Here is a 27,121-nt window from a genome sequence, read left to right as displayed (position 1 = left end):
TTCATCCTCGAAATTAATTTTGATTATTTTTGACTTTTATCTCAATAATAAACAGTTTTCATGTAAAATTTAAAAAAGTAGTATTAATCTTGACATATTTACGCACATAAAAATAGAAGCCGTGTATCTAAAAATATAAAAACATTGCATAAAAAGACTTTTGTCCATAAAGAGAGTGTTAAACAAATGGTCTGAGAAGTAAGTTTCAAATTCAAATTAATTAATTACGAAACTAACAAATTAGTCAAAATATGTGTAATAACTTATAGATCATTATGCCATTTTTTCAAAAAAAAAAAACTAATAAATTAGTTTAAGAGAGGAAAATACTTAATTAATTAATTAATTAATGGGTTAGAAGTTGACAAAAAAAATAATTAATTAATGGGTTAGAAAAGAAGACGAAACAAAAAAATTCAAAGTCGCTCCTTCTCGTCCCCTGCGTCAATTTTAAGCTGTCCTCGAGAGAACACACTCTCTCTCTCTCTCTCTTTATATACTCCTTCCTTTTCGCACTGTTAAACAATCTCTACTTGTCTCTCTAGATTTTTTGTCCTTTCTCTCTCCTAGGGTTTCCGCGAGCATCCTTCGCTCTCAATAGTCTACCGGATAAAGTCTAATCAGCCTCCCGAAACACATTCTCTCACATGGCGGCCGAGAAGCTAAGAGACTTGAGCCAGCCGATTGACGTCGGCGTGCTCGATGCCACCGTCGCAGCCTTCTTCGTCACCGGATCTAAGGAGGAGGTTGGATTTTTCCTTGTTTCTCCGGATTGTAGCATCTTTTGGATTGGCTTAAACGAGTAGGGTTTAGTACTGGGTCCGTTGTTGTTAGGGTATTAGTGGTTTATTGAACCGTGTGCCTCTAAGTGATTCGAGTTTCTAATCTCGATTTAGGGTTTAGTACTACTTATTAAACTATTGTTCACTAGGTGTGGCTGGCTTCACTCTGTTAGGGCTGTGTATTTGAGTTATTACTTTTTGAATTAATCTGAGATTGGCTCACAAAACCATGTGCAGAGAGCTGCTGCGGACCAGATTCTGCGGGACTTGCAAGCTAATCCGGATATGTGGCTTCAAGTTGTTCACATTCTACAGAACACAAAGAGCATGGATACCAAGTTCTTTGCCCTTCAGGTTAGTGTTTCACCATCCCTGTTTGTATGCTACTACCCCGTTTGATATTGTATTTCCAAACAATGAAATTGCTAACATTCTAGTTGTGGGGATCTGGCATCTCTGATTATACGCATTGCTTTCGGAATATTCTCATTTGGATATAAATTAGCTCTCTGAATATTTGTGTTTAGCATGAGTAGTACTATGCATTAACCCAAGTTGTTGTCTCATTTCTTTTAGAGAGAATTTGGCGTAGCTCATATGCTTATTTATAATGGTTACTGCTTGTAAAATGTCTGGCATACTTGATTTGCTCTTTTTAATCAATCACCAATGCTTCCTCAAGTGGTTAGTAACAGATACCCTTTTGGGATCCGCTTCCAGGTTCTAGAAGGTGTTATAAAGTACACATGGAATGCACTGCCTGTTGAACAACGGGATGGAATGAAAAATTACATTTCGGAGGTCATTGTAAAGGTATATACTTTTGGATACATTGTGTTGTTCTCTGGATATTGCCACGGAGTTATGCTAACTTAAGTTTTCTTTTTTTTTTGCAGCTCTCGGGTAATGAAGCCTCTTTCAGATCGGAAAGGCTCTATGTCAACAAACTAAATGTTATATTGGTTCAGGTATCTACAGCACTGCCTGATAATATGCAATGCGTTTGCTCAGCTGCTGTTAAATCTATTTGTTTTTTTTGTGCTAATGTTTACGGATTTGGTTTCTATCCATAGTTCATTCCGCCCTCTTGGCCTTTGATCTTCCGGCATAACATGTATTCTGATATTGCACAGATAGTGAAGCATGATTGGCCGGCAAAGTGGCCAAGCTTCATTCCTGATCTAGTTGCCGCTGCTAAAACTAGCGAAATATCTGCGAAAATTGCATGATCATTTTAAAAGTAAGTGTATTTACATGATTCTGTAATCAGTTCTCACTGGAAGTAATAACATCTATTCCTCTGTTAGCTCCTAAGCGAAGAGGTTTTTGATTTCTCAAGAGGAGAAATGACTCAGCAGAAGATTAAAGAGCTGAAACAATCTCTAAACAGGCATGTGAGACTTTCTGAAAATCTTATAATTTAGTTTGTGAAATACCAAATCTTTATACTCTACATGTGGGCTAAGTATTCTCGTGTCTATACTGTGCTTTTTCTTTGTGCAGCGAGTTTAAACTCATTCACGAGCTATGCCTATATGTCCTCTCAGCATCTCAAAGGCAGGATCTTATACGTTCAACACTGTCTGCGTTGCATGCCTATCTATCCTGGATTCCGTTGGGCTATATATTTGAGTCTCCTTTTTGGTAATATTCTCAAAAAGATGGATTTTGATGTCAAACTTTTTCTGTGGATCTGGGTCGGCTATCTTAAAATATTTTGGCTTGATAAAATATTTAAAGAAAAAAAAAGTAATCCTGGTCAATACTTTTTTTTCAGGGCCAGATGTGAATCATCCTCTGCCACTAGTTCGAAAGCATGTAGAGAGAAGCAGCGTCGAGACAGGCTTAATGACAAGTAATCTTTTCAACTTGTATATCTTTCTCTTTCCTTTTTTGTTCGAATTGAAATTTATCGCCTTTTAAAAATGAATAACAGGTTTACCGAATTGAGTGTAATTCTGGAGCCTGGAAATCCTCCCAAAACAGACAAGGCTGCAATCTTGGTCGATGCTGTCCGCATGGTGACACAGCTACGCGGCGAGGCTCAGAAGTTGAAGGACTCGAATTCAAGTCTTCAGGACAAAATCAAAGAGTTAAAGGTAGAAATTTCCTTCGACTTGTTGTAATCATCCTTCTTATGAATGCTTACCAGTTTCCTTTGTGGTCTCGATCAGACCGAGAAAAACGAGCTGCGAGATGAGAAACAGAGGCTGAAGACAGAGAAAGAGAAGCTGGAGCAGCAGCTGAAAGCCATGAATGCTCCTCAACCAAGCTTTTTCCCAGCTCCACCTATGATGCCAACTGCTTTTGCTTCTGCGCAAGGCCAAGCTCCCGGAAACAAGATGGTGCCAATCATCAGTTACCCTGGAGTTGCCATGTGGCAGTTCATGCCTCCTACTTCGGTCGATACCTCTCAGGATCATGTCCTTCGTCCACCAGTTGCTTAAATTGGACAAAAAAAAAATCATCAACTGGTTTGCTTCTTGCTTCCGCTGAAAAGAAAAGAAAGAAAAGTCCATTTGTTTTACTCACTTCCTCTTTCTCAGCTTTCTTAGTCTTATCGTTGCTTCTGTTTTATCGTGTTATGGTCGTATGAACAACTGTTGTCTGCTGAACAATGATATGCACATTGTAAACTCCAATTGCTTGGCGCAATGTTATCTATTTACATGTAATTAAGTCTTTTTGTAGTCTGGAGTAGTAATAACCGCTATAGCTTCTGCGATGAAAGTAGAGCCGGCAAAGTAACGGTTTCCAGATATTTGATGGATAAGATTATTTGTGGAAGGGTTCTTGAAGATGCAACCAAAACTGCCACCTTTGGTAATTGCGTTCCAAGCAGCGTCCACATAGCAGTGGGTAGTGTGAGATGAACCACATGGCTGTGGTAGGTTGTGGCTTTTGCGACTAGTCTTAAGGGATGTTTTCGCCACCTGCACTGATTGCGAAGCTCGTGCCTCCTTAGTAGCAAGAGAGACTACTTCCTGTTCAGTCATAATCACATTTTCAAAGACAAACTTGTTTCTAGCAATCCACAAATACCATAAGATCCAAGAGAAAAGGTCAGTGGCGTAGAGTCCCGTAGGAGGGAGATTAATCATTCTTCCACAAGACCGTAAGAGATCAGATGGGGAAGCAATAGAGCCTGGGAGTGGCGTGTGGAGAGCCGGTACTAACTCTCAAACGCGGGTGGAAAACGAGCATTGTGAGAAGACATGTCGTTCTGTTTCGAGGATTCCACAGCGTTTACAGGTTCCATCTACTTCTAGGCCTCGCCTCAGTAAGTTCTCTCCAACCGGAATGGCCTTGCTTTTTATTTTCCAGAGAAAGTGCTTAAGTCTCGGAGAGGTCTTAACGCTCCACACCAGCTTTTGCCAATTAAATTCCAAATCTGCTTCCCCTGTATTTTTCTTACAGAGAGCATAGCCTATTTTGGTGGAGTACACACCTGATTTTTTGGGAAGCCAAACCCACTCATCTACCATCGAAATTTGGCTTAGAGGAAGAGCTCTAATTTGGGCCTCATACTGAGGTAGATGTTCACGGATCGCCGACAGGTTCCATTCATTTGAATAGGTATGAATAAGATCAGAAACATGGAGGTTCCTGTTAGCAGCAGTTGGCGGTCCAATAGGGGCTGTAGGTTTGTCTGTTGCCAACCAAGGATCATTCCAGATATTGATGTTCTCTCCTGATCCCACTATCCAACCTAACCCTTTGAGAAGGACCTCTTTACCCGCCATTATGCGTCTCCACCCATGCGATGCATTTTGAGGGGCTGTAGCTTGTAGAAAAGCTGAGGCATTGCAGTACTTTCCAAGCAATATTTGGCCCAGGAGAGAATGAGGGCACTTAAGGATTCTCCAAGCGAGCTTTGCCAATAGAGTATCGTTGAACTGTTCTATCTCCCTAAACCCCAAACCACCCGCAAATTTTGGCATTGTCATCCTTGCCCATGAAACCCAGGCCATCTTGCGGAGGTTCGGTTTGGTGTCCCACCAAAATCTCATGAGAATTGTCTGAATCTGTTTGCAGAGTGAAACTGGAATTTTAAAACAAGACATAGCGTGTGATGGCATTGCAGCAAGGACAGCCTTTAACAACACTTGTTTTCCAGCAGCATGTAGAAATCTAGTAGCCCAGCTGTGAGAGCGCTGTCTGATGCGGTCCACAATACCCACAAAGATGTCTCTCTTCTTACGGTTGAAGTGCTCCGGGAGGCCTAAGTATTTGCCCACCCCGCCTTCCCCTTCGATCTTAAGGATTTCCTTCCCTCGCCGTCGGGTTCCTATGGGGGTCTTAGCTGAGAACGTGATAGCAGACTTCAGAAGGTTGATGCATTGGCCAGAAATAGCTTCATATCTCTCGAGAATCAGAGCAAGTTCCCTGCAAGTCTGTTGATCGCTCCTGCAGAAAAACATCGTATTGTCCGTAATCTCTTATTTATATCTAAAAACAAATTTAAATGAAAAAAAGAGCGGATTAAGATCTCTATTTTTTATGTATAGTCTTCGTGTTTTACTGTACAGAGAAGAAGAGACTCACATAAGTACCTGACACGTCTCTCTTACCCTATTTTTTTGTTTAAATAAAAATCAGTTTTTAATTGGGAAATGTCTGCTTCTGTTAATTTACTTACTTAACCAAACAGACCTATATATATTGATTAATTAATTGTCGATTTAAATGAACCGAATATGAAACCAAATTTGGCTCTTACGAATGGGTACACAATAAGTGGGGCACTTTCTCGGTGAAAACAGGATACAGGTTGGCATGTTCTCTTGACAGGGCTCCAGTGAGGATAGAGGCTCAAATAAACCGTCTTTGAATGGTCTGCGAAGCAAGGTGTGGAAGGTGGACACTGCTCCAAAGATAAAAAAATTTATGTGGAAGGCTTTGTCTAATGCACTTGGTATTGCTAAAGAATGTCTGGCTAGAGGAATGAAAGTAGATCCGAGGTGTCAAAAATGTGGGGAAGAAGGTGAATCTATTAATCATGTCCTATTCACATATCCTGCTGCTCGATTGGTGTGGGCAAATTCAGGATGCCTTTTCCCTCAAAGGAGCTTTGAAAATCGTTCTCTACATGAGAACTTTAGCTATCTTATGGCTTTGGGACAAGACAAGCGAGTACCGAAAGAGGTTGGTAGGGTATTTCCTTGGATTTTGTGGATGTTATGGAAGAACAAAAATGCATTCACGTTTGAGGGAAAGGATTATGAGACAGAAGAGACAGTTTTAAAATGCAGAGAGGAAGCGAAAAGATGGTTTGAGGCTCAAGAAATCTCAAAGAAAGAGGTGAGTGAGAAGGCAAGTAAGGCTCGTAAAGATGTGGTGTGGAGGGCTCCGGGTCTTGGACGAGTAAAATATAACATTGGTTTGTCTTGGATCAAGAAGACGCAGATGGCCGGTGCTAGCTGGATTGTTAGAAGTAGTGGAGGTGTTACGCTGCTTCATAGCAGGAGAGCTTTCAGTGGGGTCTCGTCGCTCTTGGAAGCGAGGCGTTTGAGTCTGATTTGGGCAGCGGAGAGTATGTGTGATCATAAGATTGCAAATGTTACTTTTGAAGTGGAAGATTTAGATTTAATTATGGGAGTGAATAGACCCAGAGAATGCCCAGCTTTTCGAGTTCATGGAGCTGAGATAAGAGAGGTGATGAGCCATATTGCTGAATGGAAGGTGAGTTCAGTTCGTAGAGGTGCTAATAAGCCGGCTTTTTTGATAGCCCATAGTGTAACAAAGGAAAAAAAAGACTGCAGTCTTATGTGGCGCAGGGGGATCCTTGTTGGTTGAGAAGTTTACTTGCAGAGGAAGGTTTAAGATCATGAAGTTGATACTTGGACGAGATTTGTTTGGAAAAAGCGTCATTGTGTGCTCTGTTCTGAGGTTTCTATTGACTGATGGTGGTAATGGCTGATGCGATCTTAGGTTGCTGAGCTGTTTTTGAGTTTGATTGTTTACGTGTTGTCGTTGGGGGCTCTATTTTCATGTTCGAACCTTGGTTTTTTTTTTTACTTATCTAATGCAACTTACAGAGTTAAAAAAAAATGAAACCAAATTTGGCTTATTTCAAAAATTCATCACTCAACCTTAAATGCCAAACTAATCAAATCCACCAAAATTAGTAGCGCGAGTCTTTTGTTAGAAAAATTGTCTAGAATATCATTTTTAGTTTATCTTCACAAAAATAGCATTTAAGAAGGAAAAATGACAAAAAAAATATTTTTATTAAAAGATAAAATACACATTTATACCATTTGATTAGATTATTGGTTAAAAAATTAAGATGAACTAATTTGATTCAACTCGGTTTAATATAAACTTTGACTGGTCCAGGTAAAATAATCATTAGCTCAAAAAACTAACTAGAAGACTGGAGTTAAAAAGACATGGCCCATGTTAGGACCCACTAAGGAGCTTTCCTTCGTAAATTCCATCAAGCGAGAAAATGATCATCATGTTGACGATACAGTATATAGTTTACGAGTTTTACTCTCTCTTCCGTTTTCACAATTGTTTGAGCTCGTTTCATTATTTATCTCTGTTTGGTTTCTTTCACAACATGATGCCTCTAGTTTCTCTGTTCCTTTTACAGTTTAGATGTATCTTACTGTTATATATAAACTGGAATTTCTTTGTAAAATCTACGTGGGAGGTTTGCGACAGTAGCAATGGTTCAAAAGACAAACATGAAATATTTCTCCTTTTGCCTTGCAATAGTCAAAGCAAGTAGCCACACCACAGTTGGTATCATCTGGTAATGCCGCATGTTCTTCAAAAGGGCATTGACAACCACCCTTCACACACGTGGAGTGTCCCAGTGGTGATGGACATTTGAGTCTAGCACAATCAGAGTTCCTCTTGCAAGGTTGATATCCAGTTCGTGCCAGAATTGGTGTACCTGTAACGACATCATGTAAATTATTGATATATATATCACGAATCATGCTGATGAAGAGTACAAATAGTTAATTACAAAAAAAAACTATTTGATTTAAACTCACATGTTGAAAAAAATAGGATACCAGTGAATATCAAAGTTGATTTCTCCATTTTTGTGTTAGTCTCTTTTCTTTTTGCATAACTAAAATGATGCACTTAGTTAGTATTTATAATTGTAAAAGTAAAATTTTGTTAAACCAAGAATAGTATGTTATTTTCTTTTGTGAAAGGTCAATATTCACATTTATTATTAGCTAATTTCTTAAACCGAGATATCAATCAATATCTGAAGTTTTTAATGCTTAAATCATATACTCTTTATGTTTCATAAAGAAATGCCACTTTGAACTTTTCATATAAACTAAAAATGATTGAAATGCATTTATGTTCTTAATAATTACATCTATTTAATCAATATTATTTGAGTAAATAAAATTATTTATAAAATTATTAATATTAATTTTTAAAATAATTATTAGTTGTATTGGAGTTCTAAAGGGATATCTTTGTTTAATGATAAAAATAAATAATACTTTTATGATTTAGAAAAAGCATTTAGGAAAAGAGTATCTGTGTACGATATATTAATTTGAGATTCTTTATATCCTGTGTTACGCAAATATACAAATAATCACAAAATTATATGAGTAAAAATCCCATTTAATGAATATTCATATTATAACTATATTATATATCTATGTTAATATCATTTAAATTTAATTATACATCATATACATAGATAAGATTGATTGTTTTGATATATTTTTTCTCTAAAATGATTACAAACAAATAAGAGTAATTGTTTAATTTATATGTGCACGCCAATTTATTATATAATAGTAACTGATTTATTATTTATTTAATATATAATTATTATTTTATTATTTCACAATACGCCGAAAAACATAAAATAAGTAATAAATATAAATTATTTATTCTGCACATGACGCACATCTTAACCTAAGTATGTATCTATTTAATAATTTTAAATCTTAAACATTTTTGAATCTCAGACTAAAAAATGAGAATAAATTTCAAAATCAATATTTATACCGAGCAATAATCAAAATGAAAAAAATGATATAAAAAGAAAAAAAATATTGAAGATAGATATAATTAACACGTGAATGTAAACTTCTTATAAGCAAAATTTTAATTGCTAAATCATGATATAAATTGAGCTGACTTAGTTTCATTGTAATTAAATAGTAGATCTGAGATTCTTTGACCTAAACGTTAGGTTCTTATGCGATAAATGATTTTTTGATCTAAAATATTTTTAAAAGTGAGATCAGTTTATCGGTAAACAAATTATGCAATTAACAAAAAACTTTTAAAAAAATTGTTTAAGGAAAATATTGATTTAATCAAGAATATAATTTTACTTTTTTATACAATATTTCTTAAATAATTTTTATATAAATTCACCATACACAATGTGCATGTCTTATCTTAGTTGCATATTGATTTTGAAATCTTTGAATTGCAGATTTTATTTTGGTCCACAAGAAAAAAAAGATTCTATGACCAAAAAGAACATGCCGCTCTTAATTAGTGAATACAAAAATATTGATATAATAAAGTAGTAATAATTTTCTGTTAGTTGGACACCATTATAGTGAACTATCTTTTCACTAGTAAAATCCAAATACATATCTATCGTACACAGATATCTCACTTTCTGGTGTTGTTCGTGTCACCACACATTCAATGCAAATGGTTACAGAAACTTCCAGACAAAAGTCTCGAGATATTTTCCTATTACCACAAACTGAATTTTAATACAAAATATAGGACTCATTGTTTCTTAAACTACATAGTGTATATCAAAACGATTTGTTTCTTTCTTAGACAAGCAAATATTTATTGTTTAATCGAGTAAAAGAAACAAATAAGTATGTACTGTATATGCTAATTTCTCGCCAAACTTTTTTTTTTTTTTCCAGAGTCATGGAATTTTTCAAAACTTCCTTCAGTCAATTAGAACCGTGAAAGAAGGAAGGAGATGGTTACTTTCCAATGTTTCCATTAATGGCAGAACTTAATATAATTTCATAAATATATATTTTTAAAAAAAACAAAAATCGACGACCCTTCATGCCTTATCTCTGACGTGGCCATCACTCTCCAGATATTTCACCTTCTTCTAGTTTAAATATTCAGCAGCCACCATAGTTTCTCTTCACCATCATCATCACTCATCACAACCTAAAAACACTTATCAAATATGGCGTCAATCACCTCCACTCTCTCCCTCTCTTCCACCAAGCCTCAGCGTCTTTTCGACTCCTCTTTCCATGGCTCATCCATCTCCTCCGCCGCACCTGTCTCCGTCGGTCTCAAACCACGCTCCCTCTCCGTCCGCGCCGCCACCGCCGGCTACGATCTCAACGCCTTCACTTTTGATCCCATCAAGGAGTCCATCGTGTCTCGCGAGATGACCAGGAGGTACATGACTGATATGATCACTTACGCCGAGACCGACGTCGTCGTCGTTGGTGCTGGTTCCGCTGGACTATCGTGCGCTTACGAGATCAGCAAGAACCCTAACGTTCAGGTCGCGATCATCGAACAGTCTGTCAGTCCTGGCGGTGGCGCGTGGCTCGGTGGTCAGCTTTTCTCCGCCATGGTAATGTTTTATCCAAACTTGCTTTTTGTGTTAAGATCTTGTTATGTCGTGTTCAGTACTTTAGATTGGCTTGCATGTCACACTACTGACGAAACTAGGGTTAGGTTTAATGAACATTGTGTTCATCGGCATATACTTTTTAATCACTTGAGGACGGAATGATAAATGAATATTAACCACTAATATTTTGGGAGGTCGTAAGTGAATGTTTTATCTCGCTATGCATGTATTGAATATTTATGGTTCTGGAGACAGTTTAATGAAACATCCATTGGTTAATTGTTTTGATCCCTAAAATTTTTTGGAATTTTTTATTAATAAATATAGACTTCTAATTATAAAAAATGTTTTTTCTTTTACTAATATGATGTGTTGAGAGCTTGTGTGTTTCAGTACTTAGATTGGTTTGCATGTGTAGTAGACTGAAGTAATTGTATATTTGGTGTTTTAACAGATTGTGCGCAAACCAGCTCACTTGTTCCTTGACGAGATTGGTGTACCCTACGATGAGCAAGACAACTACGTCGTAATCAAGCACGCTGCTCTCTTCACATCCACCATCATGAGCAAGCTCTTGGCTCGTCCCAACGTGAAGCTCTTCAACGCTGTCGCCGCCGAGGATCTGATTGTGAAAGGAAACAGAGTCGGTGGTGTGGTGACAAACTGGTCTCTTGTGTCTCAGAACCACGACACACAGTCTTGCATGGACCCTAACGTGATGGAGGCCAAGATTGTTGTCAGCTCGTGTGGTCATGATGGTCCTTTTGGAGCCACTGGTGTGAAGAGGTTGAAGAGCATTGGGTTGATTGATCATGTTCCTGGAATGAAAGCTCTGGACATGAACACAGCTGAAGACGCTATTGTGAGGTTGACCAGGGAGGTTGTTCCCGGTATGATCCTGACCGGTATGGAAGTTGCTGAGCTCGATGGCGCACCAAGAATGGTGAGTTTTGTTTCCCTTTCCTTGAATCAATCATATATAATAAGATCATATCTGAGTGAATGTGTTATGTAGGGACCAACATTCGGAGCTATGATGATATCGGGACAGAAGGCGGCACATCTAGCTCTCAAAGCTTTGGGACAGCCTAATGTTTTGGATGGATCCTATGTCGGAGACCTAAGCCCGGAGCTTGTCTTAGCAGCTGCTGATTCAGCTGAAACCGTAGATGCTTAAGAACAATGTTTTTTTTTTTAACTGAGAAAAGTTCCCCTTGATACTTCTGATGTGGAAGGAGTTTGCAATAAAGGAGGAGTTCAGTTGTTTTTAAAACGTTTGAGTGACTATTCTATGTTATAAACTCTTCTGGTGTCTCTGTTTCTTCCCAATAAAAATATTTCTTCGGTGTAGTGTTTGTTGTTCTCCGATTTTTTTTTTTTTGACAACTAAAACTCCATATTTTATTAAAGAATTTCCATTTGGTCGGTTTGAGCCGTCCGGGATGGAATTCTAGAGATTACATGGGAAAAGATTGTTCCACGAGCACGAGCAGCTTTTGCAAGACTGTCGGCTCGGACATTACAAGAACGAGGGATAAAACGTAAAGAACAAAAGTTAAACATAGAATGAAGGTGATGAAACTCTTCAATTTCGACCAATAAAGATGGCCAGTCTTCTTCTTCTTCGTCTACGATGATCTTGACTAGTTGTTGACAATCTGTCTCAAAAGTCATATCAAAATGATTCATTTGAAGTGAGGATTTCATAGCCCACAGCAAAGTATGAAACTCTGCGTGTAGGGGGGTTAGACCTCGGTTACTAGTGAATGAACCAAAGGTCGTTACCCCATCCTCGTTCGTTAGGACCATACCTCCGCCGAAAAGAGCGTCGTCTTGATGCCAAGAGGCGTCAATGGAGCATCTAGGGCCGGTAGGTTGCGTGCATGGTGGCGGGGGAGCTTCCTCCTCGTTGTGGGAAAGCATGACTTGAGCTAGTTTCCAGTTACCCGCTTCGGAGATGGCTATCTGGACTGTATCCAGTGGTGATGTATCCTTCCCATTAAAAAGTTTATCGTTTCTAGCTTTCCATATGAACCACAAGATCCATGGCACATTTTCGAGGATTGACGTCGGAAGGCCAAGTCCTTTTGCCCGCCATAGGAGGTGGTTAAGGTTGCTGAAAATTGAAGCACTCGGGAAAGTACCCGGAGAGTGAGGGATATGGGCTAAGGCCCACACCTGAACCGATGGAGGACATTCAAAGAGTAAATGGTTGATGGTTTCATTTTCAGCTCCACAACGGGGACAGTTCCGTTCTTTACTACAATGCCGATCGGTTAGTCGACTGCAGACTGGTACGCAATCTGATAAGGCTTGCCAGATAAAGTGTTTGATCTTTCTCGAGGTCTTGAGAGACCAAGCTTTGGCTTTCAGGGACGTGGTGCTAGGTTCCGAGACCAGTGTTGGTACGGTGGATGTTTCTCTTGTCATAGCTAGCGCATATCCAGATTGGACCGAGTATGTTCCAGATTTCGAGAGGGCCCAAACAAACCCGTCTGGTCGGTTAGTTCGTCTGAGTCTCAAGCTCTGGATGAGCGGGATATCTTCGCTGGTGACTAGGGCATGGAGCGCCGTCGTGTTCCAGTTACCTGTGGCGGCGTCGATCAGGTCACTAACCCGCAAGCTCGGGTTAAAAGAAGGGCCGCAGGGGGAGGCTGGTCGTGGCGTGGTGTCTGGGATCCAGTTGTCCGACCAGACCATGGTGTTAGTTCCTGTCCCTACTGATCGTCTCAGTCCGGCCTTTAACAGGGGCTGAGCGGCCATTAGACTACGCCATACGTACGACGGAGAGCTTGCTTTTTTAACATCCACCGGGGACGATTGGCGATAGTATCTTCCTTTTAGCACACGGGCTAGGAGAGATGATGGATGCTGAAGTAGTCGCCATAGTTGCTTCGCAAGGAGAGCGAGATTAAAATTTCTGAAAATCTCGGAATCCGAGTCCTCCCTTATCTAGGGGAATACATATATCTTTCCAGGCGATCCAATGAAGCCCTTTATTATTTTGTTTAGTACTCCACCAGAAACGGGAGATTGCACTGGTAAGTTTTCTAGTGATCTCCAAAGGGAGGAGAAAGCAGGACATTACATAGGTGGGGAGAGCTTGAGCTACTGATTTGAGAAGAATTTCCTTGCCACCTTTAGATAGGAGTTTTCCGGACCAGGAGTTAATACGGTTATTTAGTCGTTCTTGAATAAAAGCAAAAGCTTGCTTTTTACTGCCGCATATTTTCTCTGGTAACCCGAGATAGACTCCCATGCCTCCCTCTTTCGAGATCCCGAGAGATTGTTTCAGCTCTGATTTGATATCCTGTGGGACTTTGCTTCCAAAGAGAATGGATGATTTATTCACATTCAGCTGTTGGCCAGATGATAAACCGTATGTATTGATGATCCGGACCAGTTCGGAGCATTGTTGGACTTCAGCTTTGCAGAAGAAAAGGCTGTCGTCTACAAAGAGGAGATGGGAAACAGGTGGGCTGTTTCTTGCGATTTTGAGGCCTGTGATGCGTCCCTCGCTTTCTGCTCCTTGAAGCTGGGAGATAAGAGCTTCCGTTAGGAGAATAAAGAGGAAAGGTGATAAGGGATCCCCTTGCCGGATGCCACGCGATGGTTTGATACTTCCTTTTGGTTCACCGTTGAGCAAAACTTGATATGAGACTGATGATATGCAGAGTTTGATCCATGAGACCCACTGCGGGGAGAAGCCAAGTTTCAGAAGGAGAGCTTCCAGGAAGGACCATTCTACTCTATCAAAGGCCTTGCTCATATCCGTTCTGATTGCGACAAATTTGGATCGACATCCAGGATTGGAGCGTAGGGCGTGGAATACTTCGTGTGCGACGAGAATATTGTCTGTGATCAGACGTCTGGCTACGAAGGCCGATTGAGTCTCTGAGATAATCTTGGGGAGACATTTTTTTAAGCGCTTGCTCATGAGCTTGGATATAACTTTATACGAGACATTGCACAGGCTGATAGGTCTGAATTCAGTCATCTCGATCGGTCTCTCGGTCTTAGGAAGGAGGCAGATATTGGTTTGGTTTAGACGGGGATCCAAGGTCCCGTTCTTGAAAAACTCTTTAACCATATGCCTTACTGCCTCAGCGGTAATGCCCCAATACTTTTGAAAAAAGAGACTCGTCATCCCATCCGGGCCTGGAGCTTTGTCGGGATTTATATCAAACATTGCACTTTGTATCTCATCATCTGATGGAGCTTTTGTGAGAGCCTCATTCATGGCAGGGGTTACTTTCTCAGTAATATACTGGAGTGAGCTTTCAAAGTCCGAAGGATTTGAAGAGGTGAATAGGGTTTGGAAATATCCTGTCGCTACTTGTTCCAATTCCTCTTCTGTGTCCGCCCAGGAACCATTCGACCGGCGCAGCCTGAGGACTCGATTTCGTGCTATCCTCTGTTTGGTAGTTGCGTGGAAGAACTTTGTGTTACGGTCACCTTCCCTAAGCCAGTTAGCTCGGCTTTTTTGCTTCCAATAAAGTTCCTCATCTCTAAAAGCTGCGCAGAGGTTCCATTTGAGGTTTAGTATTGCGTCACTTGAGTAGTTATCATCAAGCTGGGCTTTCTCAAGTTGGTTCTTTATCTCCTCAATTTTCTTTGCTGTGTTGGAAGGGTTGGCTCGTTTCCACCGCGATATATATTTCCGGCAAAGCTCGATCTTGTCGTGAAGATCATCTCGGTCAAAGAGGGTGGGGTCGTTCCAGCCATGAAGTATGGTATCGCGGAATCCCTCTTTACCTATGCAGCGTTTATCAAATTTAAAACCGCGTCTTCCCGGTTTTTAACCGAAAGAAACCGAGAGAGGATGGGGCGGTGATCCGACCCCCATAGGCGGAGATACTCCACATTAGTGTGGGAGAAACAGTGGTGCCAGTCTTCGTTCCCTACGGCTCGATCAAGTCTACATTGAACTTTGCCGTTTCTTCTATTGCCTACCCAAGAGAGAGGATTGCCTATGTAGGGGAATTCGATCATTCCGCAATTAGCGAGCATGGTCTTAAAAGGCAGGAAAGATGAGTCACTGCGCTTACGGCCGCCTTTCTTTTCTTGGTGGCAAGTAATTTCGTTAAAATCGCCGATCATAAGCCATGCATCAGATCGTGTGAGGCTGATTCTGGTCAGTCTTTCCCACACGTTTTCTCGGTTATTGATAACCGGATCACCATAGACAAAAGTAATGTAAACTTTGTTCCCTGCTATGGTTGTCTCAATGTCGATCATTCGATCATTGGAAAAAAGAATTGTAACATCAAAAGAATCTAAATAAAAAAGAGCTAGTCCACCGCTTCGACCCTCTGGTTCCACGGTGAACAATTTATTATAACCAAATTCAAACTGAAAATCTTGAAGAAAAGAATAACTATTTTTTGTTTCTGAAAGAAAAAGAAAAGAAGGAGTAAAACAACGATGCAGCTCCCGGAGGTGTTTCTTGGTCAGGTAAGCTCCGGCGCCCTGACAATTCCAAGCTATGGCACTCATATCTTCTTACTGGGTGGTTTCTGGGACACCACCGAACCTGAGAGAGACAAAGGTTTTTTGCTTTTAGCAGAAGGATACACCTCAATACGAGGGACCTGAGAAGAGGGGAGAGTAGCAGTAGTTTTACCCATGGTAGTACGCTTCTTGGGTGAGTTGCGGCCACGGCTGAGCTTCTTTGACACCTTTGAGGCCTTTGCACTCTTCTGATCGGGGCTTTTTGGTACTTGTTTTTTAAGATATCCTCTGGCAGTGTACGAAGAAGGGGCTTTGGAGGTTCCATCCCGGATAGGAACTGTCTTGCTTTGGACTTGAGATGAGGCTTTTTTATTCTCAAGCGGCAGAGGATTTTCTTGCATTTTCTGCATCTCCATATCGGTCACAGCAAGCACTGGAGAGAGCTGAGAAATGGCGTCTATGATTTCCGCATTATCATCCGGTGATTCATCGAGGAGATCATCGTTATCCATCATCTCAGCATCCATTTCTAGGAGTTCTGATTCTACTCGCGCGATGTCCTCCTTGGTAAGAGTAATGTCCAATTCCTGAACAAATTCAAGATCAAGGTCCATCTCCAAGTTCTTTGGCGCCATACTTGCGAGACGTGGGGGAGAAGTAGCTTGCGCTGGGGCTTTGGAGTGTGGGGATTCACGGCGGACGTCCTCCGGCTCACGGATGGTGAGGGTAAGGGAAGCGGGTTTTGTGCGAGGTTCCCGATCACGAGAGGTAGGGGTATCGGTAATGTGTGCTTTCCCCTTGATACGACGCTGTCGTTCTTCCTCTGTTTCCGCCGCTGGGCTCTTTGGGTGTTCACCTCTGCTTATTTCCCCTAGTTCCAGTTGGCCTAGTTGATCGGAGATCGTTCTCTGTGAGTCCGAGATGGCTCTAGAAGGAACTTCACGAGAAGGGTCCTCTTGTTCAAGTAAGGGTGCTCGTGAGGAGACCGGAGCTGGATCTATGTAAGGCGTGTGCTTCGGGGGTGGACGAGGACGCCATGACCTGGTCTCTTGGTACCGGTTATCCTGGCGTTTACTGTATGGCCCCGCACGGGATGCCTTTCTACCTCTTTTGGCGTATGGAGTCTCTCTATGGGGAGCCCGGGAGGGAATATTCTTTCCATAAGCGGAAGAAGCACGAGGTGGGAGTTCCAAACGTCTCCAGACGTCCTTATTGCGAGATGGGTTACGTTGTGATCTTTCACGGTGAGCTATCGCATTGGTTTGGTGATGGTGAGAGGCTCTGCTATCACGGGAGATTGAGTTTCTTTGTCTTTTTTCCTCTATGTGATGTTCATCTTGAGGATGTGTGGAGGTGGAGACATTATAACGCCCTACTGGAGGGGAATGACGCCCATTTGATGGGGATCGAGGCCTTTTCACGTTTGCAGTACGATCATCTGGTCTTGCTTTTCCGGAAGATGTATCTCCTTGGGCGTTAAGCTCAGCTCGTTGTTGTCTTTTGAGTTCCCGTTCTTCTGGAGTGAGCTGGGGACAGGATGATTCGTCGTATGATATCATATGACATGTATAACAGTACCTAAAAAGGCCTTCATATGAGAATGAGACACGACCTATGTCGCCGTTGGGGAATTCAAGGCGACGCTCAAACTGCAAAGGCATGTCAACGTTGACAGAAACTTGGAACCGTGCCCTTTTTGAATCTAGGGTGATCCAAGTACCTAGGACTTTTGAGATTTCAATGAAGGTTGTATCGTTCCAGAAATGCACTGGGACTCCCGTAACACTGATCCAGAAAGGGATTGTGTTGGGGAAAGATTCACTGGTGAAAGGCTCCCATCGTTCAAGTGCAAAGCTCCATTGATTAAAGTGACAAGGTCGCTTATTTAGTACGGAGAGGAGATCTGTTTCATTGTCAAAGTCGAACTGGAAGCGTCCATTACCGAGATTGATCCCACGCACGCGACCTTCGACGTTCCAGATTCTATTACGGGGAAGAAGATGAATCAAAGCGTCGATACTTCTTCCCTGAAGGTGAAAGACTCGCCCAATAAGAGTTAGGCGGAAGCGATCAGCGACTGCATCGATGTCGCAGTCAGGGATCCGGATGATTTCATCCTCCGAATCGAGCTTGCGGCGCACGGCGGATGAGCCTCCTTTGCGAACGATCAAGGATGATTGAGACATTGACTGGGGGAGGGAGCTTAGCAGTTGCTAGACAAAGAGGTCGGGTGAGATCTTAGCAGTTGCTAGACAGAGAAACCGGAGAGAGAGTGCAGCGGGGGGGACGGGAGAGACAAGGTTGATGATTCCGTGTGTTGCAAGAAAAAGAACTTGGCACAGGGCCAGAGAAGTTGAAGCAAAGGAGGATTGAGGAACCGGAGAGACGACAGGACATCCAAGGAGTGTTGGGATAGTCTTCCTTGCGAGCCTGGAAGAGAGTTGAGGCAGATCGGAGAGGCGTCGGAGGAGGAGAGGCTTCAGAGCTTAGAGAATTTTTTTTCTCAGTCGCTTGCGGCTAGGGTTTTTGGGAGAGAGCGTTTTCATTTTTACTTTGTATACATACCAATTATATATCTAAAATTATTTGTTCTCCGATCTTTTATTGGTTTTACTAGTACAAGCAGCCCCCACTTAGTTTTTTTTTTTTTTAAGAAATATATATTAAATCTTTCCAACTGGGCATCATTACATATTATAACCAGAATATAATTAAAGTAAAAGACGGTACAACCATTGGATTGATAGTTCTAAGTCATCAGACACACATGCAAGTTGTGGGCGCAACTCCGGTTCCTTCCTTCATCACCATCTTTCCGGTTAATCCGGTAAGGGAACTAGTCCCACTCGCCTCCTATCTGATGTAAATGTAGTCTTTGAAGCTCCTAAGGTGACAGGAACACATACCTTCCAAGGAGACGGACCTCCCACATGTCTATGTCGCCAAAAAGAAAAGGCGGATTCGAGATGATTGCTACCATGTTACCAAAATCACTCTTGAAACCTGCAAATATGTCTAACTGAGAGCAACACTACCATCGCAAACGCCAAGTAATGGTATCGGGATATGTTGCTCTAAACATTTGGAGCCACCAAAGACCACGTGATAGCCGTAGACAACACGAACACCACGGGTCATTGCCAAAAGCCGTCCTTGAGAACCAAGGAACGATAGACATATGCTGTTGATGAAGAGTTCGGTGACAATCGAACTCAACCTACGATAAAAATAACACAAGAGGTATCCAGAGGAAGTCATCACTTTCACAACTAAGACAAGGAAACCAGGCACAAGCAGTGGCCTTAAGAAGAGAGGAAGACCGGACGAGCTTCAATCGAGTAAGCCATCGACCTATCGATATAGAAGCAGGACGGAGCTTCACGCGAGGCCACCAGAAGACAGGCCACTGTCACACAACAGAACACCTCCTCTGCACGCGCCGCCGAGAAAAGGATACTCCGACACTCCCTTAACCGGAAAAGGAGAGGACCGCCGCATCAAGACGCCTTGAACACGAACCGCAACCTCGCTTTGCCCCTACTCATTTCAGATCAGGATCTGAGAACGAGCTCAAAACCACCGCCATTTGCAACCATCAAGGACAGATCCCGAAGGCTGGAAAACAGATCTGACCCCACGAACCCTAAAATCCGACTCCGTTCCCTTCCTCCACCGAGCCCACCTCGCTGCTGCTCCAGAACAGTCGCACTCCGCCGGATCTGGTCACCTCTCGAGCGGGACTGAGCTTCGACATCGGTGAACCAACCAGAGACAGCGAGCATATCGATGGGAGGGGAAGAGGAGAGACGAAGCTAATGCAAGAAAAAAGAAGTTCCCTCCGGCAATGACTACCGCTTCCACCGGAGCCAACACCGGAGCAATCAACGGCCGTAAAAGTTTGCGAGCAGATAAGTTAGAGAAGGAAAGAGAAACTTATTTTTCGTAGGAAGCCAAATCTTTGTCGAATCATAGTTATAAAAAGTGTAAGAAACTCGGTAAGCAGATGAATCGACCGGAGAGATTTGAATCCCTCTCGCGACCACCGGCCAGATAGCTTCTGATTCGATCTTTGCTTCTTTGCATGTTCACTTAGGAGGTAAGGGAGAAAGAGAATAGTCTTTATATGATTGAATAAAGCCATACTCCTTCAGAGAAGTTGATAATTTGGCAAACCAACATCTTGGAGCTTGCTTGAGACCATATAAAGATTTATGAAGGCGACACACCTTTGTTGGGTCTGAATGTTTGAAACCTTGTGGGATTTTCATATAAACTTCTTCCTCAAGATCACCGTGCAAGAAGGCATTATGAACATCCATCTGATAGACTTTCCACTTTTTAACCGCAATGATCTTAAGCAAAGTGCGCACTGTATTCATCTTAGCCACTGGTGCAAACGTCTCATCATAATCTTCTCCTGCTACTTGATGATTTCCGAGAACTACTAAACGAGACTTATGTCGTTCGATAGTGCCATCAGCATTGTATTTAATTTTCTGAACCCAAAGATTTCCAAGTGCTTCTTTTCCTTCAGGCAGATCGACGATACTGAAGGTATTATTTTCTTCAAACGCATCCATTTCAGCAACCATTGAATCTCGCCATACTTTATCTTTCAAAGCTTCTTTATAACTCTTAGGCTCAACTCCTGCTAACACTGCTGCCAGAAAAGCTTGATGACCTTCAGAGAAGATGGCGTCAGATATGTAATGTTCAAGAAGGTAGGGAGTGTTACCTGGTACCGTAGACGAGGACTCTGATTCTGGGTCGAGAAGAACGGGAAGTGTATTATCAATGCAGCGGACGTTGTAAAGCAAGTAGTCGTCCAGTTGTTTCGGTGGTTGTTTCGTTCGATGACCTCGTCCTAAAGGAATAATATCTGAGCTAGATTCAACCGTCGAAGTAGGCGGTGGTATTTGTTCAGATACAGGTGTAGAGATAGCTGTGACTGCAGGATCAACTGCGACTGCTTGTGTCTCTGAGACAGCCATTGGCGATGGAGCAGTATTCGCAGACTCAGTAACCGGATCAGGAGAGGGATTGGCTGGTTCCTCTGAACTCCCCCTGTCGTCAAGACTTGGTGAAATAAGCCAATCATCGTCAACCAAGTTTTGTGGAGCTGCCGGAGCAACAGAAGGCAAGATACTCTGAAACGGAAAAATATTTTCTCGGAACACCACATCACGCGAAACCAGAAATTTTTCAGTATCTAAATCGAAAACTTTCCAGCCTTTCTTTCCAAAAGGATAGCCCATAAACACACAGTTACGACTCCTTGGACCAAATTTGTCCTTGTCGCGAGAACGGAGATGTGTATAACATGCTGAACCAAACACTCTCAAGTGATCATAACTTGGTTTCTTACCAAAGAGAATCTCGTGTGGAGTACGCCCATCAAGTACTTTTGTTGGAGTGATATTAATCACATGAGCAGCAGTGAGAATGGCCTCACCCCAAAATCTGGTTGGTAAACTTGCTTGGAAGAGAAGAGAACGTGCAACGTTAAGAATATGTCTATGCTTTCGTTCCACCCGTCCATTTTGTTGTGGCGTTCCCACACAAGAAGTTTGATGAATGATACCTTGCTGTTTGAAAAACGAGCTCAAGCAAGTGAATTCAGTACCGTTGTCACTTCTGACCATTTTGACGCTTAAACCAAACTGCTTTTCAGCGTATGCACAGAAATTTTGCAAGACATGTCGAACTTCTGACTTTTCTAAGAGTAGATGAAGCCAGACAGATCTGGAGAAGTCATCCACAATGGTTAAAAAATACACAGCACCACATGATGAAGGCATTCGATATGGTCCCCATACGTCAACATGAATCAAATCAAAACATGCTTTTGTTTTATTAGAACTGTCAAAAAAGACTTCTCTTGTTTGTTTAGCCCGAAAACATACGTCACAAGCACTCGGACTAGACGAGTTTGATGAACTAGAAAAAGGTAAAAACGAAAACACTGAAAACGCCGGATGTCCCAACCGTTGATGCCACAAAGCTTGATCAGTCACTGTCCCAACTCTGTTTGCTCGAATCGGTGCCACATCCGTTAGATAATACACTCCATCCCGTTCCTCACCGGCTCCAATCAGGGTCCTCGTGAAACGGTCCTGAACAATACACAAAGTGTCAGTAAACAAAGCACAACAATTTTTCAATTGCTTTAGGAGTTTAGAGACAGATATCAAAGAACAGTTGAGATCCGGGACATAAAGAACATTGTAAAGAGAGATCGTCTCTGTAATAGGTAACACGCCCATGCTAGATGAGATTGTTTTGCTTCCATCCGCAAACCCCACCAAGCACGGGGAGGTGTCCACTACGTCGATAAGTAATGACAAATCCCCAGTCATATGATGGGAAGCTCCCGTGTCGATAATAATATCACCAGCAAACTTACCCGAGAGCTTGTCCTTTGTAGCATACTCTGTTTTCTCCTGAGCCAGCATACTGATTGCTTTCCATTGTTCAGCAGTTAACTCTGGAAAAACAGAGGAATGAGGTGAAGTCGCAGTAGCTGTGTTGACTATAGCTCCTCGACCTCTACCTGCCATTGGAGTGGAGCCACCACCACGACCACCGCGATTGTTTCCTCTCCCACCAGTGCGAGCATTTCTTTCAGTTACCCAATCAGGGTAGCCAATAAGCTTCCAACAGAATGCTTTTTCATGACCACTACGGCCACAATTGCTGCATAAAAGACGATCTCTGTTTCGGGCTCCTGTAGAATCACCACGAGAGTCAGAACTCGAGTCGCCTCCAAGATCACGTCGAATGGAAAGTTCAGACTGAGAGTCACGACGTGTTGCAAAACCAATTGCATCAGAGGTATCACGTGTTTTTGATGTGAGCAGCCGCTGTTCTTCACGGATAACGCGTGAGTACACATGTTCCAGCTCAGGGCAAGGGTCAGAATCAATGACAGACTGAATCACAGTCGCAAAACGAGACTCGTTAAGACCCATGACAAACTGATCTACTTTCTCCTCCTCTCTTTCTTTTGCGTAAGTAGCTGCCGTACCACATGTACACGAGGGAACAGGCTTGTAAGAGTAAAGCTCATCCCACATCGCTGCCATCTTTCCGTAATAATCAATAACGGAATCTCCACCTTGTCGACACGCCGCGAGTTGAGCTCGTAGATGATGAACACGAACCCTATTACCAACCGAAAATCTTTTCTTCAAGTTCTCCCACAAGTCGTGGGCATTAGTGATAAACGAAACTGTGGACCGAACACGTGGTGTGATCGACGTTCGGAGCCAGCCCACAACCATCGAGTTTACGGACAACCATGACTCCAAATCGGCTCCTGCTGCGTCAGGTTTGGCTATCGTGCCATCTATAAAACCTGTCTTCTTCTTAGCACGAAGTGCATTCATCATCTCGGAGGACCACTCATTGTAGTTTTCTCCGGTTAATGACACCGAAGTAATCATTGCTCCTGGATTATCAGACGAGAACAACGAATATGGTGTCATAGCAGTAGAATCACCACTGCGAGTTGCATTAACAATACTCATGATGTTTGACCAAAACAAGCAGTAGAATCACTACTGTAAAAAGAAACAAGCTCGAGCAGAAAAGAAGCTCTAACTTGAAGAGAAAGAAAAGAAAGAAAGAAAAACGGAGAAGAAAGCAAAAATTAGGGTTTCAGGAATTTTGGCTCTGATACCATGTGAATAAACTGAATATGCTCTCCTATTGATCTTTAACGACATATGCAAAGTATATATACATCATCGTATGACCTAATAACCGTCATACTTAACAGGCCTAATATACATCAATATAAGCTAGCCCAATACTCATAGGTCTAGCCTAATACAACTAGGTTCAAGTTAATTGAATTAGAGAGGCAGATCATAACAAGAGTGAAAGCAAAAAAAAAAGAGAGCGAGACTGAGTTATTTAACTGCTCAAGACTGGTCCATTGCAACGGAGTCTACAAACATTTTTGGTGGCTGCGAAAATACTTGTTTTAAAATCATCCCCCCATCTCATTTTGTGCTCAAATATTTATAAATTTTTTTGTCCATGAACATATCCTCATTTCTGATTTATTTACATAATCCAACATTTAAATACAACAATGGAGTTTAAACCCCAGCGGGGAGATCATTTGTTTTGTGTGTGTGTGTTTTAACCTATTCCTTATGTATTTGGTAATACAAAAAAAAAGAAAACAAAAAACATGGTTTGTTAAATAAAATATTACAACATGGATTTGTATACAACGAAAAGTTGTTACACTGTTTAGACAAGTGGCTCCACGGTTTTGTTCTTTGAAAACATGCTTGCCACCCAAGGATTAGTAAATCTCTGAAACTTTTGTCGCCGCTAGATTTTCGTGAGTTATCAAATACAGTGTAAAAAGTAAACATACATAAAAACGCTACTCATGGCTCTTTTCCAGTGCTATTTCTTGGCCTGCTGCAATAACACAAGGCATGACGATTAGAGAGAGACTTTAAAAGACAGTTCAAGAAGGATCAAAAACAAATCCCAGACAGTAGAAACATTGTGACATTAACAAATCCAAGAGTTAAGGAAACCTTTTTTAGGTACTTCTTGTGTAGTTTCATTGCACCAGAACATGCCTTTTTAGCATCCAAGTTTCCGGTTATGTCGTTTAAGATCTGACCAAAAACACACACACACATATTACTGAGGTGTGTATGTTATTACTCAATGGAAATGGAAGCTGTTAAAGAAACAAAAAAAAACTGAGATCTCTCTCACTGCATTACCTTAACAACATCATCAAGTCCTCGAGCTTCAGTCATAAGCTTAGAACTCTTGTCTTTCAAAACACTCGCCACTAAGAACACCGATATAGGCAACGGACCTTCTGCGCTGCCTTTTCCAGCGTTCTTCATGTTCTCTCTCTCGTACTTGCCACATTGTTTTATCGACTTCGGTTTGCCTTTGGAGGAACCTTCGGTTCTTTCTCCCTCGAACTCAGGCTCTTCGTACAGAGAATACATCTCAGGGTCATACTCTAATCCCCACATCATCTGCTTCCCCCATAAGTCTTTTATTAGTGAAGAAAACATGTTTTCCGAGTTTATAAAGAAACAAAGACAATTAACGTTACCTCCCAAAGGTACAAGGAGTCGCAAAAGGAGAACTCTCTTCTGAACTGAACCATTATCATCCGAATAGCAAAGAGATAGTCTCCTCCACCAAGATTCTCTGCATTTCAAAATACAAAATCTCTTTCAAGATAATGATTATATATCTGCTAAAAGTGAGGTGAGAAAGCTTTAATAGATAGAAACCTAAGTGATGGTGAAGCTTAGGGTCTATGATCTGAGTGATTGTAGACAAATGAGTAAGCTGTGCTTCAACTCCAACTGATCTTCCCGTGCTCCTGAAGTTTCCTCTCTACCAATTAAGAAAGAAGGGAAAAAAAAACTGACTATAGATAGAATCAAAACATACATTATGTGAGCACAGAGCATATAGAGAGAATAAAGTTTACCAATCTTCGCATCAATCTTTCAAAACACCAAAAAGCATCAGCTTCGTCTTCAAGAAGCATGATCATAGGGGAGCAAAGATCACTCATTCCTTGGCAATACCCAACGTCGTTGTCTATCCAGGCGTAAAGAGCTAGAATGTCCCAAAGCTTTGACAAATTCTCCTTCTTCTCGTAGAATACCAATGTCCTGTCCGTGCGTTTTACATCAAGACCTATCTGGTGAAGTGTTAGCAACCATTGGATAACTTTCTCGTCCAAAGGTCCTCTGCTTTCAAGCTCTTTGAAGAAATCAGAATCCTCCCCTATGATGATGAAATGATACTTGAAATGGTTAGTTTACCTACTACTTCCTTAAGCAGAAGATACAAACTTTTTTTTTTTACCTAGATTTGTTTCTTGTAGTACCAGAGGATCAAGAATGGGTTGACCCTTATCGGTAATCACAGGTGCGGTGATGAATCCACCACTTCCGATGACAGGAAACATTTGTTTACATTCCTGCTTCCAAGAAGCATACTGCAATCTGAAAGCAAGACGGTTGATGAATCTAAGTTACTGTTTAAATGGTTGAAAAAAAAAGATCTATCTACCTTCTACGTTGTCTGATTTGGTCTCTTTCATCAAAAGTGCTCTTTGGATCATAGCAACCAAGTAAGAACTCCCACACTTCTCCTCTGATAGATGGATGGATCCCCTGGAAAACCCATACAAGTCAAGTGATTTTAGTTGCTATTGCAAGTGTTCTGCAGAAAAAAATGTTTTGAGAGACTTACCCCTCGTTGGATTCGATTGAGAGTCTTGCCAATATCGAGGACACCTTCCTGTGTAAATGCAGCCTGCCATTTCCTTACACTAAGAGTTTTACCTGGCTGCACATACAAAACATATGATCAAGACACTGTCAGCAAGATAGTAGAGACTCTGCCTTTCTCTATAACAAAATCATGTGATGCTTCTAAAGAAAAGATCAACTACTAAATCTTTGGATTTAAAGCAGCAAAAAGATCAATAAATATAGTATTAGTGTGTGTATCAAAACCCCCATTAAGAATATATAACTAGTTATACTATCTTCTCTTGTGTGATCATATCAAGACAAATAACATAACACACACCAACAATCTTACAAATCAAATGAGAAATTCTGCTTTTCTGTAAACACAATTATGAGAGTATTGAATTAGTTAAAAGAGCAGTAAGAATCAAATAATCCTCAGAGCATTTAATGACCAATAAGAAAAAGACAACAACATGGCATCTGCATCATAAAATAATAATGGTCTTCTCTTCATGATAAAGAGTTCCAAAGATATTATTAATCCAACACATTCAGCTTAAACGTTCAAGAAGAATCCAAACAACACAAGAGAGAGAGAGAGAATGGTCAAATCTCAGAAAGATACAAGAGAAATGATAAAAAGGGAGAGATACTTTGATCTTGAATCTGGTATTGGGGACATCGGTGCATTCAGGGCGAATCTGGTAATAAGAATCTGCTGGTTCTGCCGCCGCTCCCCACATTTTATCAAGAAATTATAAAAAAAATGAAAACTTTCCCGGGAAAAAAAAAAACAGAAAACAAACAAAGCCAGGAAACAAGATTAGAGAAGAAGAAGAAGAAACTGGAACCCTCTCAAAAAGAGATGGGATTGTCTCTTTTTGAGAACGGGTCCAGTTTTGGAGGATCGAACTTTTTTCTTTTTTGGGTTGCAATTCTAACTACCAAATCTCTTTCAATTGAGTGGTCTTTGGAGAAGCAATTGTTTTTTTTTTTTTTTTTGACGGTCAGCTGCAACCGTTTCGTTGATCCATCCTACTACTCCTCTT

General features: G+C 41.3%; 5 protein-coding genes and 2 non-coding genes across 10 annotated transcripts; 3 read left to right on the top strand and 4 right to left on the bottom strand.

The window, feature by feature from the left end:
* The first annotated feature begins 396 nt into the window (after positions 1 to 396).
* Positions 397 to 3,286, top strand: LOC108825254 (transcription factor ILR3). Of its 3 annotated transcripts, none has more exons than XR_008942532.1 (7): positions 397 to 746; positions 1,020 to 1,136; positions 1,503 to 1,595; positions 1,679 to 1,750; positions 1,916 to 2,022; positions 2,090 to 2,172; positions 2,286 to 2,341. XR_008942532.1 is itself a non-coding variant. In XM_057002674.1 (7 exons), the coding sequence occupies exons 2-7, from the start codon at positions 2,008 to 2,010 to the stop codon at positions 3,227 to 3,229; spliced, it is 753 nt and encodes a 250-aa protein (XP_056858654.1). In that variant the 5' UTR covers positions 1,679 to 1,750; positions 1,916 to 2,007; the 3' UTR covers positions 3,230 to 3,286. The 3 variants fall into 3 exon arrangements, 2 of the variants coding, with proteins under 2 accessions (XP_056858654.1, XP_056858653.1); XM_057002674.1 differs by lacking the exons at positions 397 to 746; positions 1,020 to 1,136; positions 1,503 to 1,595 and adding exons at positions 2,560 to 2,637; positions 2,719 to 2,881; positions 2,957 to 3,286 and having other exon boundaries at positions 2,286 to 2,426; XM_057002673.1 differs by lacking the exons at positions 397 to 746; positions 1,020 to 1,136; positions 1,503 to 1,595; positions 1,679 to 1,750 and adding exons at positions 2,560 to 2,637; positions 2,719 to 2,881; positions 2,957 to 3,286 and having other exon boundaries at positions 1,831 to 2,022; positions 2,286 to 2,426.
* A 4,143-nt stretch (positions 3,287 to 7,429) lies between these two features.
* Positions 7,430 to 7,838, bottom strand: LOC108833722 (putative defensin-like protein 307). The gene is made up of 2 exons (XM_018607128.2): positions 7,790 to 7,838; positions 7,430 to 7,686 (listed from the first exon to the last, which is right to left on the bottom strand). Exons 1-2 carry the CDS (start codon positions 7,836 to 7,838, stop codon positions 7,430 to 7,432), a joined length of 306 nt encoding a protein of 101 aa, XP_018462630.2.
* On the top strand, positions 7,739 to 7,832 carry LOC130508877 (small nucleolar RNA R20). Its single transcript, XR_008943062.1, has one exon. It is a non-coding gene; the product is annotated as a small nucleolar RNA R20 (small nucleolar RNA).
* Positions 7,839 to 9,908: 2,070 nt separating the features above from the next.
* Positions 9,909 to 11,706, top strand: LOC108837050 (thiamine thiazole synthase, chloroplastic). The gene is made up of 3 exons (XM_018610122.2): positions 9,909 to 10,356; positions 10,811 to 11,299; positions 11,372 to 11,706. Exons 1-3 carry the CDS (start codon positions 9,955 to 9,957, stop codon positions 11,531 to 11,533), a joined length of 1,053 nt encoding a protein of 350 aa, XP_018465624.1. The 5' UTR covers positions 9,909 to 9,954; the 3' UTR covers positions 11,534 to 11,706.
* Positions 11,707 to 11,760: 54 nt separating this feature from the next.
* On the bottom strand, positions 11,761 to 14,703 carry LOC130508635 (uncharacterized). The gene is made up of 2 exons (XM_057004231.1): positions 13,445 to 14,703; positions 11,761 to 13,308 (listed from the first exon to the last, which is right to left on the bottom strand). The coding sequence occupies exons 1-2, from the start codon at positions 14,594 to 14,596 to the stop codon at positions 11,761 to 11,763; spliced, it is 2,700 nt and encodes an 899-aa protein (XP_056860211.1). The 5' UTR covers positions 14,597 to 14,703.
* A 5,083-nt stretch (positions 14,704 to 19,786) lies between these two features.
* Positions 19,787 to 19,882, bottom strand: LOC130508886 (small nucleolar RNA snoR109). The gene has a single exon (XR_008943071.1). It is a non-coding gene; the product is annotated as a small nucleolar RNA snoR109 (small nucleolar RNA).
* Positions 19,883 to 23,942: 4,060 nt separating this feature from the next.
* LOC108838167 (uncharacterized) lies at positions 23,943 to 27,121 on the bottom strand. Of its 2 annotated transcripts, none has more exons than XM_057002672.1 (10): positions 26,726 to 27,121; positions 26,068 to 26,163; positions 25,885 to 25,988; positions 25,678 to 25,817; positions 25,295 to 25,596; positions 25,092 to 25,197; positions 24,908 to 25,005; positions 24,561 to 24,827; positions 24,366 to 24,449; positions 23,943 to 24,240 (listed from the first exon to the last, which is right to left on the bottom strand). In XM_057002672.1, the coding sequence occupies exons 1-10, from the start codon at positions 26,813 to 26,815 to the stop codon at positions 24,229 to 24,231; spliced, it is 1,299 nt and encodes a 432-aa protein (XP_056858652.1). In that variant the 5' UTR covers positions 26,816 to 27,121; the 3' UTR covers positions 23,943 to 24,228. The 2 variants fall into 2 exon arrangements, with proteins under 2 accessions (XP_056858652.1, XP_056858651.1); XM_057002671.1 differs by having other exon boundaries at positions 23,943 to 24,243; positions 26,726 to 27,120.

The sequence above is a fragment of the Raphanus sativus genome, chromosome 2, assembly GCF_000801105.2.
Source record: "Raphanus sativus cultivar WK10039 chromosome 2, ASM80110v3, whole genome shotgun sequence".
In the NCBI taxonomy this organism is placed as follows: Eukaryota; Viridiplantae; Streptophyta; class Magnoliopsida; order Brassicales; family Brassicaceae; genus Raphanus; species Raphanus sativus.
Note: the sequence above shows the minus strand (reverse complement) of the source record. Positions and strands in the feature narration are given on the sequence as shown.